The sequence below is a fragment of the Pristiophorus japonicus genome, unplaced genomic scaffold (assembly GCF_044704955.1).
Source record: "Pristiophorus japonicus isolate sPriJap1 unplaced genomic scaffold, sPriJap1.hap1 HAP1_SCAFFOLD_432, whole genome shotgun sequence".
Classification (NCBI taxonomy): Eukaryota; Metazoa; Chordata; class Chondrichthyes; family Pristiophoridae; genus Pristiophorus; species Pristiophorus japonicus.
Window position 1 is genome coordinate 2,246 of NW_027254224.1, and position 20,651 is coordinate 22,896.

Here is a 20,651-nt window from a genome sequence, read left to right on the forward strand (position 1 = left end):
GGTTGGGGTTCCTCAGGATCATGATTCCCCAGGGTCAGGGGTCGGGGTTCCCCAGGGTCAGGGGTCGGGATGGCAATTTCTCAGCGAGGATTCCTTAGCGGGCTGAGGCAGTGTCCCGTTAGTTTCTATACCCTACGCCATCCACCGCCTCCCTGTTCCTCTTAGTTTTTACAATCACACGGCACAGGAGGATCCCATTGGGCCCCTCGAGCCCCGTGCTGTGCCGGCTCTGTGACAGAGCGACCCCAATCAGTCCCACACACTCCCCCCCTGCCCTTTCCCCACAGCCCCGGCACATTTCCCCTTCCAGTATTTATCCAATTCCCTGGTTTGAAAGTCACGATTGAATCTGCTCCGACCGAGCTTTCAGGCAGCGCGTTCCCGATCACAACAACTCGCTGCGTAAACACATTCTCCCCCCCATCTCCCCCTCTGGTTCCATCGCCGATTATCGTCAATCTGTGTCCCTCTGGTTACCCACCCCTCCTGCCCCCCCCGGGGAACAGCTTCTCCCGATCCACTCGATCAAAACCCCTCGTCATTGTGAACACCTCGATTAAATCTCCCCTCAACCTTCTCTGCTCCGAGGAGAACAACCCCGGCTTCTCCAGGCTCTCCCCGTCACTGAAGGCCCTCATCCCCAGGACCATTCTGGTCAAGCTCCTCTGCACCCTCTCCAAGGCCTTCACATCCTCCCTAAAGTACGGTGCCCAGAACTGGCCACAATACTCCGGCCAATTGCCAACCAGAGTTTCACAAAGGTTCAGCATCAGTTGCACCCATATCGCCGACACCACGTGCAGTCTCTGTCCCTGGGCTGTTAGTTCCGGGAGCGAGAGGGGTTTTGGAGGGCGTACGACCTCAGGTTTCGAGGCAGCCAGCAGCACCCGCTCCCTGCCCCCCCCGAGAGTAATGGCCCCGGCTGGGGGCCCACCTGCCCTGCACGGAGCTCCAGCACCAATATCGGCGTAACCGGGAATGGCCTGAGCTGCCACTCCAACCTGGAGCTCAGCACAAACACAAAGCAGAACGGACGGTGGGCAGGACGGAGGGGTCACAGGTCGGGGCGGTGGGGGGGGTCACAGGTCGGTGGAGGGGTCGATAACTGCGTTTCCCCACCTCCCCTTCCCCCGCCCCCGCCGCAGTCCAGCTCCTGCCCCGGGCCCGCAGGGTTCTAAGTTCCTTCCGAACAGACGGAGAAATCAATAAACAAAAGCAGGGAGCCATTGGCAGCTCCCAAACCCACCCCCTGCCTCCTCCAACCCTCCCCCTGCCACGCACCCCTCCCCCCGAACCCCTCGTCCACCCCACCCCGCTCTGAACCCTTTAACCCAGTCTCCTCCCCCGCTCCAAACCCCTTCCACAGTGCCCCTAACCCCACCCCCCCCCCCACACTCCAACCCCCTCCCCTCCCCCCTCACCCTCCCCACCCCGAACCCCTCCCCTCCCTCCGCCCCAAACCCCTCGTCCCCCGCCGCCCCCGCTCTGAACACCTCGCCACCCCCTCCCTGCTCCAAACCACTCCCCCACCGCCCCGAACACCTCCCACCGCCCCAAACCCCGCCCCCCCCCCCCTCGCCCCAAATCTCTCCCCTCACCCGGCCCCGTTCCAAACCCCTCCCCTCTCCCCGCTCCGAACCCCTTCCCCCCCCCCCCCGCCCCAGCCCTGAACCACCCTGCAGCCTCCCCCCCCGCTCCGAATCCCTCCCCCCATTCCAAAGCCACCCCGTCCCCAGCCTCATTACCAGAGCCTCCTCAACCCTCTCCTCCCCCCCAGTACTGCGGTGACTCACGACCCTCTCCCCCAGTACTGCGGTGACCTACGACCCTCTCCCCAGTACCAGGGTGACCCTCGACCCTTTCCCCAGTACCAGGGTGACTCACGACCCTCTCCCCAGTACTGCGGTGACCTACGACCCTCTCCCCAGTACCAGGGTGACCCTCGACCCTTTCCCCAGTACCAGGGTGACCCACGACCCTCTCCCCAGTACCAGGGTGACCCTCGACCCTCTCCCCAGTACCAGAGTGACCCATGACCCTCTCCCCAGTACCAGAGTGACCCATGACCCTCTCCCCAGTACTGCGGTGACCCACGACCCTCTCCCCGGTACCAGGGTGACCCACGACCCTCTCCCCAGTGCCAGGGTGACCCTCGACCCTCTCCCCAGTACCAGGGTGACCCACGACCCTCTCCCCAGTACTGCGGTGACCCACGACCCTCTCCCCAGTACCAGAGTGACCCACGACCCTCTCCCCAGTACCAGGGTGACCCACGACCCTTTCCCCAGTACCAGAGTGACCCACGACCCTCTCCCCAGTACCAGGGTGACCCACGACCCTCTCCCCAGTACCAGGGTGACCCACGACCCTCTCCCCAGTACTGCGGTGACCCACGACCCTCTCCCCAGTACCAGAGTGACCCACGACCCTCTCCCCAGTACCAGGGTGACCCACGACCCTCTCCCCAGTACCAGGGTGACCCACGACCCTCTCCCCCCAGTACCAGAGTGACCCACGACCCTCTCCCCAGTACTGCGGTGACCCACGACCCTCTCCCCAGTACCAGGGTGACCCACGACCCTCTCCCCCCAGTACTGCGGTGACCCACGACCCTCTCCCCCCAGTACTGCGGTGACCCACGACCCTCTCCCCAGTACTGCGGTGACCCACGACCCTCTCCCCAGTACCAGGTTGACCCAGGACCCTCTCCCCCCAGTACCAGAGTGACCCACGACCCTCTCCCCAGTACCAGAGTGACCCACGACCCTCTCCCCAGTACCAGGGTGACCCACGACCCTCTCCCCCCAGTACCAGGGTGACCCACGACCCTCTCCCCCCAGTACCAGGGTGACCCACGACCCTCTCCCCCCAGTACTGCGGTGACCCACGACCCTCTCCCCCAGTACTGCGGTGACCCACGACCCTCTCCCCAGTACCAGGTTGACCCACGACCCTCTCCCCAGTACCAGAGTGACCCATGACCCTCTCCCCAGTACTGCGGTGACCCACGACCCTCTCCCCAGCACCAGGGTGACCCACGACCCTCTCCCCAGTACCAGAGTGACCCACGACCCTCTCCCCAGTACCAGAGTGACCCACGACCCTCTCCCCAGTACCAGAGTGACCCACGACCCTCTCCCCAGTACCAGAGTGACCCACGACCCTCTCCCCAGTACCAGAGTGACCCACGACCCTCTCCCCAGTACCAGAGTGACCCACGACCCTCTCCCCCAGTACGAGGGTGACCCTCGACCCTCTCCCCAGTACCAGGGTGACCCTCGACCCTCTCCCCAGTACCAGAGTGACCCACGACCCTCTCCCCAGTACCAGGGTGACCCACGACCCTCTCCCCAGTACCAGAGTGACCCTCGACCCTCTCCCCAGTACCAGGGTGACCCTCGACCCTCTCCCCCCAGTACCGGGGTGACCCACGACCTCTCCCTCCAGCACTGCGGCGACCCAGGAACCTCTCCCTCCCGAGCTGGGGTCTCCCCGGCCGGCCTGTCGCTGCCCTGCCGGAGGGCAGGCGGGTTTGGGGGTCCCGAGCCCCGGCCGATTCGGACGCACTTGGTGGCGCTGACCGAGACGCAGAGCTCCCGGATTCGCTGGCCGATCCCTCGGGCGGGGGAGGGAGGGAGGGAGGGAGGGGGGGGGGCGCGCTCTGTGTCGTGCCCCCTTCAAATAAAGCACCACTTGGGACTTTTGTTCAAAACTATACTCGGGTGTGTATATAAAAAAAAAAGCAAACAAATTTGTCCGGGTTTGAATTCTTTGTTCCCCCTCCCTCTCTCTCTCATCGCTCTGCGTGCGTCCGGGTGAATTCCTCCTTCCCTCGGCTCACAGCATGGTGTCGGAGGTACAGCCACCACCCAGCGACGATCGGAAGGCCTGCAGCTGCGACACGCCGTGGAGGTGAACGACCGCGGCTGCCACCACCAGCACGTGGAAGATCTGGTGGGAGTGGAACTGCGGAGAGAAAGGAGGACGGGGAGCAGTGGTTAGCGGGATCGGGGCGAGCGATGGGGGCGGGGGCGGCGGAGGGCGAAAGGAAGGGAACGGTACTCACCCAGATGTCGCACTTCCCCGGGAAGAATCGCTCAGGGATGCGGGCAGCGTACAGGGCCACGCCCAGGATGTACAGCACGGCCATGAGGAAGAGCCAGCCCATCTGGCCCACGGTGGCCGCTTTGATGAACCCTTCGGCGATCATGAAGTGGAGCGTGGGGACGAGGCCGCTCAGCCCCAGGCCCAGGAACACACCTACGGCACCGAGGGAGGGTCAGTCAGTGAGCATCAGAGTGCAGCCCCCCAATACCGCCATCCCAAATCTCCCAATATCGCCATCGCAAACCTCCCAATATCGCCATCCCAAATCTCCCAATATCACCATCCCAAACCTCCCAGTATCACCATCCCAAATCTCCCAGTATCACCATCCCAAACCTCCCAATATCGCCATCCCAAATCTCCCAATATCGCCATCCCAAATCTCCCAGTATCACCATCCCAAACCTCCCAATATCACCATCACACAGTCCCTAATATCACCATCGCTAATCTCCCAATATCACCATCCCAAATCTCCCAGTATCACCATCCCACAGCTCGCAATATCGCCATCCCAAATCTCCCAATATCACCATCCCAAACCTCCCAGTATCACCATCCCAAACCTCCCAATATCACCATCCCACAGTCCCTAATATCACCATCCCACAGTCCCCAATATCACCATCCCACAGTCCCCAATATCACCATCCCACAATCCCTAATATCACCATCTCACAGTCCCTAATATCACCATCCCACAGACCGCAATATCACCATCTCACAGTCCCTAATATCACCATCCCACAGTCCCCAATATCCCAATCCCACAGTCCCCAATATCACCATCCCACAATCCCTAATATCACCATCTCACAGTCCCCAATATCACCATCTCACAGTCCCCAATATCCCAATCCCACAGTCCCCAATATCACCATCCCACAGTCCCCAATATCATCATCTCACAGTCCCCAAAATCACCATCCCACAGTCCCCAATATCCCCATCTCACAGTCCCCAATATCACCATCCCACAGTCCCCAATATCATCATCTCACAGTCCCCAATATCACCACCCCACAGTCCCCAATATCACCATCTCACAGTCCCCAATATCACCATCCCACAGTCCCCAATATCACCATCTCACAGTCCCCAATATCAACATCCCACAGTCCCCAATAACCCATCCCATAGTTCCCAATATCACCATCCCACAGTCCCCAATATCACCATCTAACAGTCTCCAATATCACCATCCCACAGTCCCCAATATCCCCATCCCACAGTCCCCAATATCACCATCCCACAGTCCCCAATATCACCATCTCATAGTCCCCAATATCACCATCCCACGGTCCCAATATCACCATCTCACAGTCCCCAATATCACCATCTCACAGTCCCCAATATCACCATCTCACAGTCCCCAATATCACCATCTCAAAGTCCCCAATATCACCATCTCACAGTCCCAATATCACCATCTCACAGTCCCCAATATCACCATCTCACAGTCCCCAATATCACCATCTCACAGTCCCCAATATCACCATCTCACAGTCCCCAATATCACCATCTCACAGTCCCCAATATCACCATCTCACAGTCCCCAATAACCCATCTCACATTCCCCAATATCACCATCCCACAGTCCCCAATATCACCATCCCACAGTCCCCAATATCACCATCTCACAGTCCCCAATATCACCATCTCACAGTCCCCAATATCACCATCTCACAGTCCCCAATATCACCATCTCACAGTCCTCAATACCACAATCCCACAGTCCCCAATATCACCATCCCACAGTCACCAATATCACCATCCCACAGTCCCCAATATCACCATCTCACAGTCCCCAATATCACCATCCCACCGTCCCCAATATCACCATCTCACAGTCCCCAATATCACCATCCCACCGTCCCCAATATCACCATCTCACAGTCCCCAATATCACCATCTCACAGTCCCCAATATTACTATCTCACAGTCCCCAATATCACCATCTCACAGTCCCCAATATCACCATCCCACAGTCCCCAATATCACCATCTCACAGTCCCCAATATCACCATCTCACAGTTCCCAATATTACCATCTCACAGTCCCCCATATCCCGATCTCACAGTCCCCAATATCACCATCTCACAGTCCCCAATATCACCATCTCACAGTCCCCAATATCACCATCCCACAGTCCCCAATATCACCATCTCACAGTCCCCAATATCACCATCTCACAGTCCCCAATATCACCATCTCACAGTCCCCAATATCACCATCTCACAGTCCCCCATATCCCCATCTCACAGTCCCCAATAACTCATCTCGCAGTCCCCAATATCACCATCTCACAGTCCCCATATCCCCATCCCACAGTCCCCAATATCACCATCCCACAGTCCCCAATAACTCATCTCGCAGTCCCCAATATCACCATCTCACAGTCCCCCATATCCCCATCCCACAGTCCCCAATAACTCATCTCGCATCCCCAATACCCACCATCTCACAGTCCCCAATATCACCATCTCATAGTCCCCAATATCACCATCCCACAGTCCCCCATATCCCCATCTCACAGTCCCCAATATCACCATCCCACAGTCCCCAATATCACCATCTCACAGTCCCCATATCCCCATCTCACAGTCCCCAATATCACCATCTCACAATCCCCAATATCACCATTTCACAGTCCCCAATATCACCATCTCACAGTCCCCATATCCCCATCCCACAGTCCCCAATAACGCATCTCACAGTCCCCAATATCACCATCTCACAGTCTCCAATATCCCCATCCCACAGTCCCCAATATCACCATCCCACAGTCCCCAATATCACCATTTCACAGTCCCCAATATCACCATCTCACAGTTCCCAATATCACCATCCCACAGTCCCCAATATCACCATCTCACAGTCCCCAATATCACCATCTCACAATCCCCAATATCCCCATCTCACAGTCCCAATATCCCCATCTCACAGTCCCAATATCCCCATCTCACAGTCCCCAATATCACCATCTCACAGTCCCCAATATCCCCATCCCACAGTCTCCAATATCACCATCTCACAGTCCCCAATATCGCCATCCTCCAGTCCCCAATATTACCATCTCACAGTCCCCAATATCACCATCTCACAGTCCCCAATATCACCATCTCACATTACCCAATATCTCCATCTCACAGTCCCCAATATCACCATCTCAGTCTCCATATCACCATCTCACAGTCCCCAATAACCCATCTCACATTCCCCAATATCACCATCTCACAGTCCCCAATATCACCATCTCACAGTCCCCAATATCACCATCTCACAGTCCCAAATATCCCCATCTCACAGTCCCCAATATCACCATCTCACAGTCCCCAATATCACCATCTCACAGTCCCCAATATCACCATCCCACAGTCCCCAATATCACCATTTCACAGTCCCCAATATCACCATCTCACAGTCCCCAATATCACCAACTCACAGTCCCCAATATCACCATCTCACAGTCCCCCATATCCCCATCTCACAGTCCCCAATAACTCATCTCGCAGTCCCCAATATCACCATCTCACAGTCCCCATATCCCCATCCCACAGTCCCCAATATCACCATCCCACAGTCCCCAATAACTCATCTCGCAGTCCCCAATATCACCATCTCACAGTCCCCCATATCCCCATCCCACAGTCCCCAATAACTCATCTCGCAGTCCCCAATATCACCATCTCACAGTCCCCAATATCACCATCTCATAGTCCCCAATATCACCATCTCATAGTCCCCAATATCACCATCCCACAGTCCCCAATATCACCATCCCACAGTCCCCAATATCACCATCTCACAGTCCCCAATATCACCATCTCACAGTCCCCAATATCACCATCTCACAGTCCCCAATATCACCATCTCACAGTCCCCAATATCACCATCTCACAGTCCCCAATATCACCATCTCACAGTCCTCAATACCACAATCCCACAGTCCCCAATATCACCATCCCACAGTCACCAATATCACCATCCCACAGTCCCCAATATCACCATCTCACAGTCCCCAATATCACCATCCCACCGTCCCCAATATCACCATCTCACAGTCCCCAATATCACCATCCCACCGTCCCCAATATCACCATCTCACAGTCCCCAATATCACCATCTCACAGTCCCCAATATTACTATCTCACAGTCCCCAATATCACCATCTCACAGTCCCCAATACCACCATCCCACAGTCCCCAATATCACCATCTCACAGTCCCCAATATCACCATCTCACAGTTCCCAATATTACCATCTCACAGTCCCCCATATCCCGATCTCACAGTCCCCAATATCACCATCTCACAGTCCCCAATATCACCATCTCACAGTCCCCAATATCACCATCCCACAGTCCCCAATATCACCATCTCACAGTCCCCAATATCACCATCTCACAGTCCCCAATATCACCATCTCACAGTCCCCAATATCACCATCTCACAGTCCCCCATATCCCCATCTCACAGTCCCCAATAACTCATCTCGCAGTCCCCAATATCACCATCTCACAGTCCCCATATCCCCATCCCACAGTCCCCAATATCACCATCCCACAGTCCCCAATAACTCATCTCGCAGTCCCCAATATCACCATCTCACAGTCCCCCATATCCCCATCCCACAGTCCCCAATAACTCATCTCGCATCCCCAATACCCACCATCTCACAGTCCCCAATATCACCATCTCATAGTCCCCAATATCACCATCCCACAGTCCCCCATATCCCCATCTCACAGTCCCCAATATCACCATCCCACAGTCCCCAATATCACCATCTCACAGTCCCCATATCCCCATCTCACAGTCCCCAATATCACCATCTCACAATCCCCAATATCACCATTTCACAGTCCCCAATATCACCATCTCACAGTCCCCATATCCCCATCCCACAGTCCCCAATAACGCATCTCACAGTCCCCAATATCACCATCTCACAGTCTCCAATATCCCCATCCCACAGTCCCCAATATCACCATCCCACAGTCCCCAATATCACCATTTCACAGTCCCCAATATCACCATCTCACAGTTCCCAATATCACCATCCCACAGTCCCCAATATCACCATCTCACAGTCCCCAATATCACCATCTCACAATCCCCAATATCCCCATCTCACAGTCCCAATATCCCCATCTCACAGTCCCAATATCCCCATCTCACAGTCCCCAATATCACCATCTCACAGTCCCCAATATCCCCATCCCACAGTCTCCAATATCACCATCTCACAGTCCCCAATATCGCCATCCTCCAGTCCCCAATATTACCATCTCACAGTCCCCAATATCACCATCTCACAGTCCCCAATATCACCATCTCACATTACCCAATATCTCCATCTCACAGTCCCCAATATCACCATCTCAGTCTCCATATCACCATCTCACAGTCCCCAATAACCCATCTCACATTCCCCAATATCACCATCTCACAGTCCCCAATATCACCATCTCACAGTCCCCAATATCACCATCTCACAGTCCCAAATATCCCCATCTCACAGTCCCCAATATCACCATCTCACAGTCCCCAATATCACCATCTCACAGTCCCCAATATCACCATCCCACAGTCCCCAATATCACCATTTCACAGTCCCCAATATCACCATCTCACAGTCCCCAATATCACCAACTCACAGTCCCCAATATCACCATCTCACAGTCCCCCATATCCCCATCTCACAGTCCCCAATAACTCATCTCGCAGTCCCCAATATCACCATCTCACAGTCCCCATATCCCCATCCCACAGTCCCCAATATCACCATCCCACAGTCCCCAATAACTCATCTCGCAGTCCCCAATATCACCATCTCACAGTCCCCCATATCCCCATCCCACAGTCCCCAATAACTCATCTCGCAGTCCCCAATATCACCATCTCACAGTCCCCAATATCACCATCTCATAGTCCCCAATATCACCATCTCATAGTCCCCAATATCACCATCCCACAGTCCCCCATATCCCCATCTCACAGTCCCCAATATCACCATCCCACAGTCCCCAATATCACCATCTCACAGTCCCCATATCCCCATCTCACAGTCCCCAATATCACCATCTCACAATCCCCAATATCACCATTTCACAGTCCCCAATATCACCATCTCACAGTCCCCATATCCCCATCCCACAGTCCCCAATAACGCATCTCACAGTCCCCAATATCACCATCTCACAGTCTCCAATATCCCCATCCCACAGTCCCCAATATCACCATCCCACAGTCCCCAATATCACCATTTCACAGTCCCCAATATCATCATCTCACAGTCCCCCATATCCCCATCCCACAGTCCCCAATATCCCCATCTCACAGTCCCCAATAACTCATCTCGCAGTCCCCAATATCACCATCTCACAGTCCCCCATATCCCCATCCCACAGTCCCCAATAACTCATCTCGCAGTCCCCAATATCACCATCTCACAGTCCCCAATATCACCATCTCATAGTCCCCAATATCACCATCCCACAGTCCCCCATATCCCCATCTCACAGTCCCCAATATCACCATCCCACAGTCCCCAATATCACCATCTCACAGTCCCCATATCCCCATCTCACAGTCCCCAATATCACCATCTCACAATCCCCAATATCACCATTTCACAGTCCCCAATATCACCATCTCACAGTTCCCATATCCCCATCCCACAGTCCCCAATAACGCATCTCACAGTCCCCAATATCACCATCTCACAGTCTCCAATATCCCCATCCCACAGTCCCCAATATCACCATCCCACAGTCCCCAATATCACCATTTCACAGTCCCCAATATCACCATCTCACAGTTCCCAATATCACCATCCCACAGTCCCCAATATCACCATCTCACAGTCCCCAATATCACCATCTCACAATCCCCAATATCCCCATCTCACAGTCCCAATATCCCCATCTCACAGTCCCAATATCCCCATCTCACAGTCCCCAATATCACCATCTCACAGTCCCCAATATCCCCATCCCACAGTCTCCAATATCACCATCTCACAGTCCCCAATATCGCCATCCTCCAGTCCCCAATATTACCATCTCACAGTCCCCAATAACCCATCTCACATTCCCCAATATCACCATCTCACAGTCCCCAATATCACCATCTCACGTTCCCCAATATCACCATCTCACAGTCCCCAATATCACCATCTCACAGTCCCCAATATCACCATCTCACAGTCCCCAATATCACCATCTCACAGTCCCAAATATCACCATCTCGCAGTCCCCAATATCACCATCTCACAGTCCCCAATATCACCATCCCACAGTCCCCAATATCACCATCCCACAGTCCCCAATATCACCATCTCACAGTCCCCAATATCACCATCCCACAGTCCCCAATATCACCATCTGACAGTCCCCAATATCACCATCTCACAGTCCCCAATATCACCATGTCACAGTCCCCAATATCACCATCCCACAGTCCCCAATATCACCATCTCACAGTCCCCAATATCACCATCCCACAGTCCCCAATATCACCATCTCACAGTCCCCAATATCACCATCTCACAGTCCCCAATATCACCATCTCACAGTCCCCAATATCACCATCTCACAGTCCCCAATACCACAATCCCACAGTCCCCAATATCACCATCCCACAGTCCCCAATATCACCATCCCACAGTCCCCAATATCACCATCTCACAGTCCCCAATATCACCATCCCACCGTCCCCAATATCACCATCTCACAGTCCCCAATATCACCATCCCACCGTCCCCAATATCACCATCTCACAGTCCCCAATATCACCATCTCACAGTCCCCAATATCACCATCTCACAGTCCCCAATATCACCATCTCACAGTCCCCCATATCCCCATCTCGCAGTCCCCAATAACTCATCTCGCAGTCCCCAATATCACCGTCTCACAGTCCCCATATCCCCATCCCACAGTCCCCAATATCACCATCCCACAGTCCCCAATAACTCATCTCGCAGTCCCCAATATCATCATCTCACAGTCCCCCATATCCCCATCCCACAGTCCCCAATATCCCCATCTCACAGTCCCCAATAACTCATCTCGCAGTCCCCAATATCACCATCTCACAGTCCCCCATATCCCCATCTCACAGTCCCAAATAACTCATCTCGCAGTCCCCAATATCACCATCTCACAGTCCCCAATATCACCATCTCACAGTCCCCAATATCACCATCTCACAGTCCCCAATATCACCATCCCACAGTCCCCCATATCCCCATCTCACAGTCCCCAATATCACCATCCCACAGTCCCCAATATCACCATCTCACAGTCCCCATATCCCCATCTCACAGTCCCCAATATCACCATCTCACAATCCCCAATATCACCATCTCACAGTCCCCAATATCACCATCTCACAGTCCCCATATCCCCATCCCACAGTCCCCAATAACCCATCTCACAGTCCCCAATATCAGCATCCCACAGTCCCCATATATCAGCATCCCACAGTGCCCAATATCAGCATCCCACGGTCCCCAATATCACCATCTCATGGTCTCCAATATCACCATCTCACGGTCCCCAAAATCAGAATCCCACAGTTCCCAATATCAGCATCCCACAGTCCCAATATCACCATCTCACAGTTCCCAATATCGCCATCTCGCAGTCCCCAATATCATCATCCCACAGTCCCCAATATCACCATCTCACAGTCCCCAATATCACCATCTCACAGTCCCCAATATCACCATCCCACAGTCCCCAATATCACCATCTCACAGTCCCCAATATCATCATCCCACAGTCCCCAATATCACCATCTCACAGTCCCCAATATCACCATCTCACAGTCCCCAATATCACCATCCCACAGTCCGCAATATCACCATCTCTCAGTCCCCAATATCACCATCCCTCAGTCCCCAATATCACCATCTCACAGTCCCCAATATCACCATCTCACAGTCCCCAATATCACCATCTCACAGTCCCCAATATCACCATCTCACAGTTCCCAATATCACCATCCCACAGTCTCCAATATCACCATCTCACAGTCCCCAAAATCGCCATCCTCCAGTCCACAATATTACCATCTCACAGTCCCCAATATCACCATCTCACAGTCCCCAATATCACCATCTCACATTACCCAATATCTCCATCAAACAGTCCCCAATATCACCATCTCAGTCTCCATATCACCATCTCACAGTCCCCAATAACCCATCTCACAGTCCCCAATATCAGCATCCCACAGTCCCCAATATCAGTATCCCACAGTGCCCAATATCAGCATCCCACGGTCCCCAATATCACCATCTCATGGTCTCCAATATCACCATCTCACGGTCCCCAAAATCAGCATCCCACAGTTCCCAATATCAGCATCCCACAGTCCCAATATCACCATTTCATGGTCTCCAATATCACCATCTCATGGTCTCCAATATCACCATCTCACAGTCCCCAATATCACCATCCCACAGTCCCCAATATCACCATCTCACAGTTCCCAATATCGCCATCTCACAGTCCCCAATATCACCATCTCACAGTCCCCAATATCACCATCTCACAGTCCCCAATATCACCATCTCACAGTCCCCAATATCACCATCTCACAGTCCCCAATATCACCATCTCACAGTCCCCAATATCACCATCCCACCGTCCCCAATATCACCATCTCACAGTCCCCAATATCACCATCCCACCGTCCCCAATATCACCATCTCACAGTCCCCAATATCACCATCTCACAGTCCCCAATATCACCATCTCACAGTCCCCAATATCACCATCTCACAGTCCCCCATATCCCCATCTCGCAGTCCCCAATAACTCATCTCGCAGTCCCCAATATCACCGTCTCACAGTCCCCATATCCCCATCCCACAGTCCCCAATATCACCATCCCACAGTCCCCAATAACTCATCTCGCAGTCCCCAATATCATCATCTCACAGTCCCCCATATCCCCATCCCACAGTCCCCAATATCCCCATCTCACAGTCCCCAATAACTCATCTCGCAGTCCCCAATATCACCATCTCACAGTCCCCCATATCCCCATCTCACAGTCCCAAATAACTCATCTCGCAGTCCCCAATATCACCATCTCACAGTCCCCAATATCACCATCTCACAGTCCCCAATATCACCATCTCACAGTCCCCAATATCACCATCCCACAGTCCCCCATATCCCCATCTCACAGTCCCCAATATCACCATCCTCCAGTCCCCAATATCACCATCTCACAGTCCCCATATACCCATCTCACAGTCCCCAATATCACCATCTCACAATCCCCAATATCACCATCTCACAGTCCCCAATATCACCATCTCACAGTCCCCATATCCCCATCCCACAGTCCCCAATAACCCATCTCACAGTCCCCAATATCAGCATCCCACAGTCCCCATATATCAGCATCCCACAGTGCCCAATATCAGCATCCCACGGTCCCCAATATCACCATCTCATGGTCTCCAATATCACCATCTCACGGTCCCCAAAATCAGCATCCCACAGTTCCCAATATCAGCATCCCACACTCCCAATATCACCATCTCACAGTTCCCAATATTGCCATCTCACAGTCCCCAATATCACCATCCCACAGTCCCCAATATCACCATCTCACAGTCCCCAATATCACCATCCCACAGTCCGCAATATCACCATCTCTCAGTCCCCAATATCACCATCCCTCAGTCCCCAATATCACCATCTCACAGTCCCCAATATCACCATCTCACAGTCCCCAATATCACCATCTCACAGTCCCCAATATCACCATCCCACAGTCCCCAATATCACCATCTCACAGTCCCCAATATCACCATCCCACAGTCCCCAATATCACCATCCCACAGTCCCCAATATCACCATCCCACAGTCCCCAATATCACCATCTCACAGTCCCCAATATCACCATCTCACAGTCCCCAATATCACCATCTCACAGTCCCCAATATCACCATCCCACAGTCCCCAATATCACCATCTCACAGTCCCCAATATCACCATCTCACAGTCCCCAATATCACCATCTCACAGTCCCCAATATCACCATCCCACAGTCCCCCATATCCCCATCTCACAGTCCCCAATATCACCATCCCACAGTCCCCAATATCACCATCTCACAGTCCCCATATACCCATCTCACAGTCCCCAATATCACCATCTCACAATCCCCAATATCACCATCTCACAGTCCCCAATATCACCATCTCACAGTCCCCATATCCCCATCCCACAGTCCCCAATAACCCATCTCACAGTCCCCAATATCAGCATCCCACAGTCCCCATATATCAGCATCCCACAGTGCCCAATATCAGCATCCCACGGTCCCCAATATCACCATCTCATGGTCTCCAATATCACCATCTCACGGTCCCCAAAATCAGCATCCCACAGTTCCCAATATCAGCATCCCACACTCCCAATATCACCATCTCACAGTTCCCAATATCGCCATCTCACAGTCCCCAATATCACCATCCCACAGTCCCCAATATCACCATCTCACAGTCCCCAATATCACCATCCCACAGTCCGCAATATCACCATCTCTCAGTCCCCAATATCACCATCCCTCAGTCCCCAATATCACCATCTCACAGTCCCCAATATCACCATCTCACAGTCCCCAATATCACCATCTCACAGTCCCCAATATCACCATCCCACAGTCCCCAATATCACCATCTCACAGTCCCCAATATCACCATCCCACAGTCCCCAATATCACCATCCCACAGTCCCCAATATCACCATCCCACAGTCCCCAATATCACCATCTCACAGTCCCCAATATCACCATCTCACAGTCCCCAATATCACCATCCCACAGTCCCCAATATCACCATCTCACAGTCCCCAATATCACCATCTCACAGTCCCCAATATCACCATCCCACAGTCCCCAATATCACCATCCCACAGTCCCCAATATCACCATCCCACAGTCCCCAATATCACCATCTCACAGTCCCCAATATCACCATCTCACAGTCCCCAATATCACCATCCCACAGTCCCCAATATCACCATCTCACAGTCCCCAATATCACCATCTCACAGTCCCCAATATCACCATCTCACAGTCCCCAATATCACCATCTCACAGTCCCCAATATCACCATCTCACAGTCCCCAATATCACCATCCCACAGTCCCCAATATCACCATCCCACAGTCCCCAATATCACCATCCCACAGTCCCCAATATCACTATCCCACAGTCCCCAATATCACCATCTCACAGTCCCCCATATCCCCATCTCACAGTCCCCAATAACTCATCTCGCAGTCCCCAATATCACCATCTCACAGTCCCCATATCCCCATCCCACAGTCCCCAATATCACCATCCCACAGTCCCCAATAACTCATCTCGCAGTCCCCAATATCATCATCTCACAGTCCCCCATATCCCCATCCCACAGTCCCCAATATCCCCATCTCACAGTCCCCAATAACTCATCTCGCAGTCCCCAATATCACCATCTCACAGTCCCCCATATCCCCATCTCACAGTCCCAAATAACTCATCTCGCAGTCCCCAATATCACCATCTCACAGTCCCCAATATCACCATCTCACAGTCCCCAATATCACCATCTCACAGTCCCCAATATCACCATCCCACAGTCCCCCATATCCCCATCTCACAGTCCCCAATATCACCATCCCACAGTCCCCAATATCACCATCTCACAGTCCCCATATCCCCATCTCACAGTCCCCAATATCACCATCTCACAATCCCCAATATCACCATCTCACAGTCACCAATATCACCATCTCACAGTCCCCATATCCCCATCCCACAGTCCCCAATAACGCATCTCACAGTCCCCAATATCACCATCTCACAGTCTCCAATATCCCCATCCCACAGTCCCCAATATCACCATCCCACAGTCCCCAATATCACCATCTCACAGTCCCCAATATCACCATCTCACAGTCCCCAATATCACCAACTCACAGTCCCCAATATCACCATCTCACAGTCCCCCATATCCCCATCTCACAGTCCCCAATAACTCATCTCGCAGTCCCCAATATCACCATCTCACAGTCCCCATATCCCCATCCCACAGTCCCCAATATCACCATCCCACAGTCCCCAATAACTCATCTCGCAGTCCCCAATATCACCATCTCACAGTCCCCCATATCCCCATCCCACAGTCCCCAATAACTCATCTCGCAGTCCCCAATATCACCATCTCACAGTCCCCAATATCACCATCTCATAGTCCCCAATATCACCATCCCACAGTCCCCCATATCCCCATCTCACAGTCCCCAATATCACCATCCCACAGTCCCCAATATCACCATCTCACAGTCCCCATATCCCCATCTCACAGTCCCCAATATCACCATCTCACAATCCCCAATATCACCATTTCACAGTCCCCAATATCACCATCTCACAGTCCCCATATCCCCATCCCACAGTCCCCAATAACGCATCTCACAGTCCCCAATATCACCATCTCACAGTCTCCAATATCCCCATCCCACAGTCCCCAATATCACCATCCCACAGTCCCCAATATCACCATTTCACAGTCCCCAATATCACCATCTCACAGTTCCCAATATCACCATCCCACAGTCCCCAATATCACCATCTCACAGTCCCCAATATCACCATCTCACAATCCCCAATATCCCCATCTCACAGTCCCAATATCCCCATCTCACAGTCCCAATATCCCCATCTCACAGTCCCCAATATCACCATCTCACAGTCCCCAATATCCCCATCCCACAGTCTCCAATATCACCATCTCACAGTCCCCAATATCGCCATCCTCCAGTCCCCAATATTACCATCTCACAGTCCCCAATATCACCATCTCACAGTCCCCAATATCACCATCTCACATTACCCAATATCTCCATCTCACAGTCCCCAATATCACCATCTCAGTCTCCATATCACCATCTCACAGTCCCCAATAACCCATCTCACATTCCCCAATATCACCATCTCACAGTCCCCAATATCACCATCTCACATTCCCCAATATCACCATCTCACAGTCCCCAATATCACCATCTCACAGTCCCCAATATCACCATCTCACAGTCCCAAATATCACCATCTCGCAGTCCCCAATATCACCATCTCACAGTCCCCAATATCACCATCCCACAGTCCCCAATATCACCATCCCACAGTCCCCAATATCACCATCTCACAGTCCCCAATATCACCATCCCACAGTCCCCAATATCACCATCTGACAGTCCCCAATATCACCATCTCACAGTCCCCAATATCACCATCCCACAGTCCCCAATATCACCATCTCACAGTCCCCAATATCACCATCCCACAGTCCCCAATATCACCATCTCACAGTCCCCAATATCACCATCTCACAGTCCCCAATATCACCATCTCACAGTCCCCAATATCACCATCTCACAGTCCCCAATACCACAATCCCACAGTCCCCAATATCACCATCCCACAGTCCCCAATATCACCATCCCACAGTCCCCAATATCAACATCTCACAGTCCCCAATATCACCATCCCACCGTCCCCAATATCACCATCTCACAGTCCCCAATATCACCATCCCACCGTCCCCAATATCACCATCTCACAGTCCCCAATATCACCATCTCACAGTCCCCAATATCACCATCTCACAGTCCCCAATATCACCATCTCACAGTCCCCCATATCCCCATCTCGCAGTCCCCAATAACTCATCTCGCAGTCCCCAATATCACCGTCTCACAGTCCCCATATCCCCATCCCACAGTCCCCAATATCACCATCCCACAGTCCCCAATAACTCATCTCGCAGTCCCCAATATCATCATCTCACAGTCCCCCATATCCCCATCCCACAGTCCCCAATATCCCCATCTCACAGTCCCCAATAACTCATCTCGCAGTCCCCAATATCACCATCTCACAGTCCCCCATATCCCCATCTCACAGTCCCAAATAACTCATCTCGCAGTCCCCAATATCACCATCTCACAGTCCCCAATATCACCATCTCACAGTCCCCAATATCACCATCTCACAGTCCCCAATATCACCATCCCACAGTCCCCCATATCCCCATCTCACAGTCCCCAATATCACCATCCCACAGTCCCCAATATCACCATCTCACAGTCCCCATATCCCCATCTCACAGTCCCCAATATCACCATCTCACAATCCCCAATATCACCATCTCACAGTCCCCAATATCACCATCTCACAGTCCCCATATCCCCATCCCACAGTCCCCAATAACCCATCTCACAGTCCCCAATATCAGCATCCCACAGTCCCCATATATCAGCATCCCACAGTGCCCAATATCAGCATCCCACGGTCCCCAATATCACCATCTCATGGTCTCCAATATCACCATCTCACGGTCCCCAAAATCAGCATCCCACAGTTCCCAATATCAGCATCCCACAGTCCCAATATCACCATCTCACAGTTCCCAATATCGCCATCTCACAGTCCCCAATATCACCATCCCACAGTCCCCAATATCACCATCTCACAGTCCCCAATATCACCATCTCACAGTCCCCAATATCACCATCCCACAGTCCCCAATATCACCATCTCACAGTCCCCAATATCATCATCCCACGGTCCCCAATATCACCATCTCATGGTCTCCAATATCACCATCTCACGGTCCCCAAAATCAGCATCCCACAGTTCCCAATATCAGCATCCCACAGTCCCAATATCACCATCTCACAGTTCCCAATATCGCCATCTCACAGTCCCCAATATCACCATCCCACAGTCCCCAATATCACCATCTCACAGTCCCCAATATCACCATCTCACAGTCCCCAATATCACCATCCCACAGTCCCCAATATCACCGTCTCACAGTCCCCATATCCCCATCCCACAGTCCCCAATATCACCATCCCACAGTCCCCAATAACTCATCTCGCAGTCCCCAATATCATCATCTCACAGTCCCCCATATCCCCATCCCACAGTCCCCAATATCCCCATCTCACAGTCCCCAATAACTCATCTCGCAGTCCCCAATATCACCATCTCACAGTCCCCCATATCCCCATCTCACAGTCCCAAATAACTCATCTCGCAGTCCCCAATATCACCATCTCACAGTCCCCAATATCACCATCTCACAGTCCCCAATATCACCATCTCACAGTCCCCAATATCACCATCCCACAGTCCCCCATATCCCCATCTCACAGTCCCCAATATCACCATCCCACAGTCCCCAATATCACCATCTCACAGTCCCCATATCCCCATCTCACAGTCCCCAATATCACCATCTCACAATCCCCAATATCACCATCTCACAGTCACCAATATCACCATCTCACAGTCCCCATATCCCCATCCCACAGTCCCCAATAACGCATCTCACAGTCCCCAATATCACCATCTCACAGTCTCCAATATCCCCATCCCACAGTCCCCAATATCACCATCTCACAGTCCCCAATATCACCATCTCACAGTCCCCAATATCACCATCTCACAGTTCCCAATATC

The 20,651-nt window shown here is 52.7% G+C and overlaps 1 protein-coding gene across 1 annotated transcript in view; it reads right to left on the reverse strand.

Moving 5' to 3' along the window:
• Window positions 1–3,751: 3,751 nt before the first annotated feature.
• LOC139251684 (adiponectin receptor protein 2-like) overlaps window positions 3,752–20,651 on the reverse strand; it is a 66,981-nt gene continuing 50,081 nt past the window's right edge. Inside the window, exons 5-6 of the mRNA XM_070873253.1 lie at window positions 4,067–4,260; window positions 3,752–3,966 (exon numbers count right to left, since the gene is read on the reverse strand). Of these exons, the coding sequence (XP_070729354.1) occupies window positions 3,838–3,966; window positions 4,067–4,260 (323 nt within the window). The 3' untranslated portion in view covers window positions 3,752–3,837. The remainder of the gene's footprint in view (window positions 3,967–4,066; window positions 4,261–20,651) is intronic.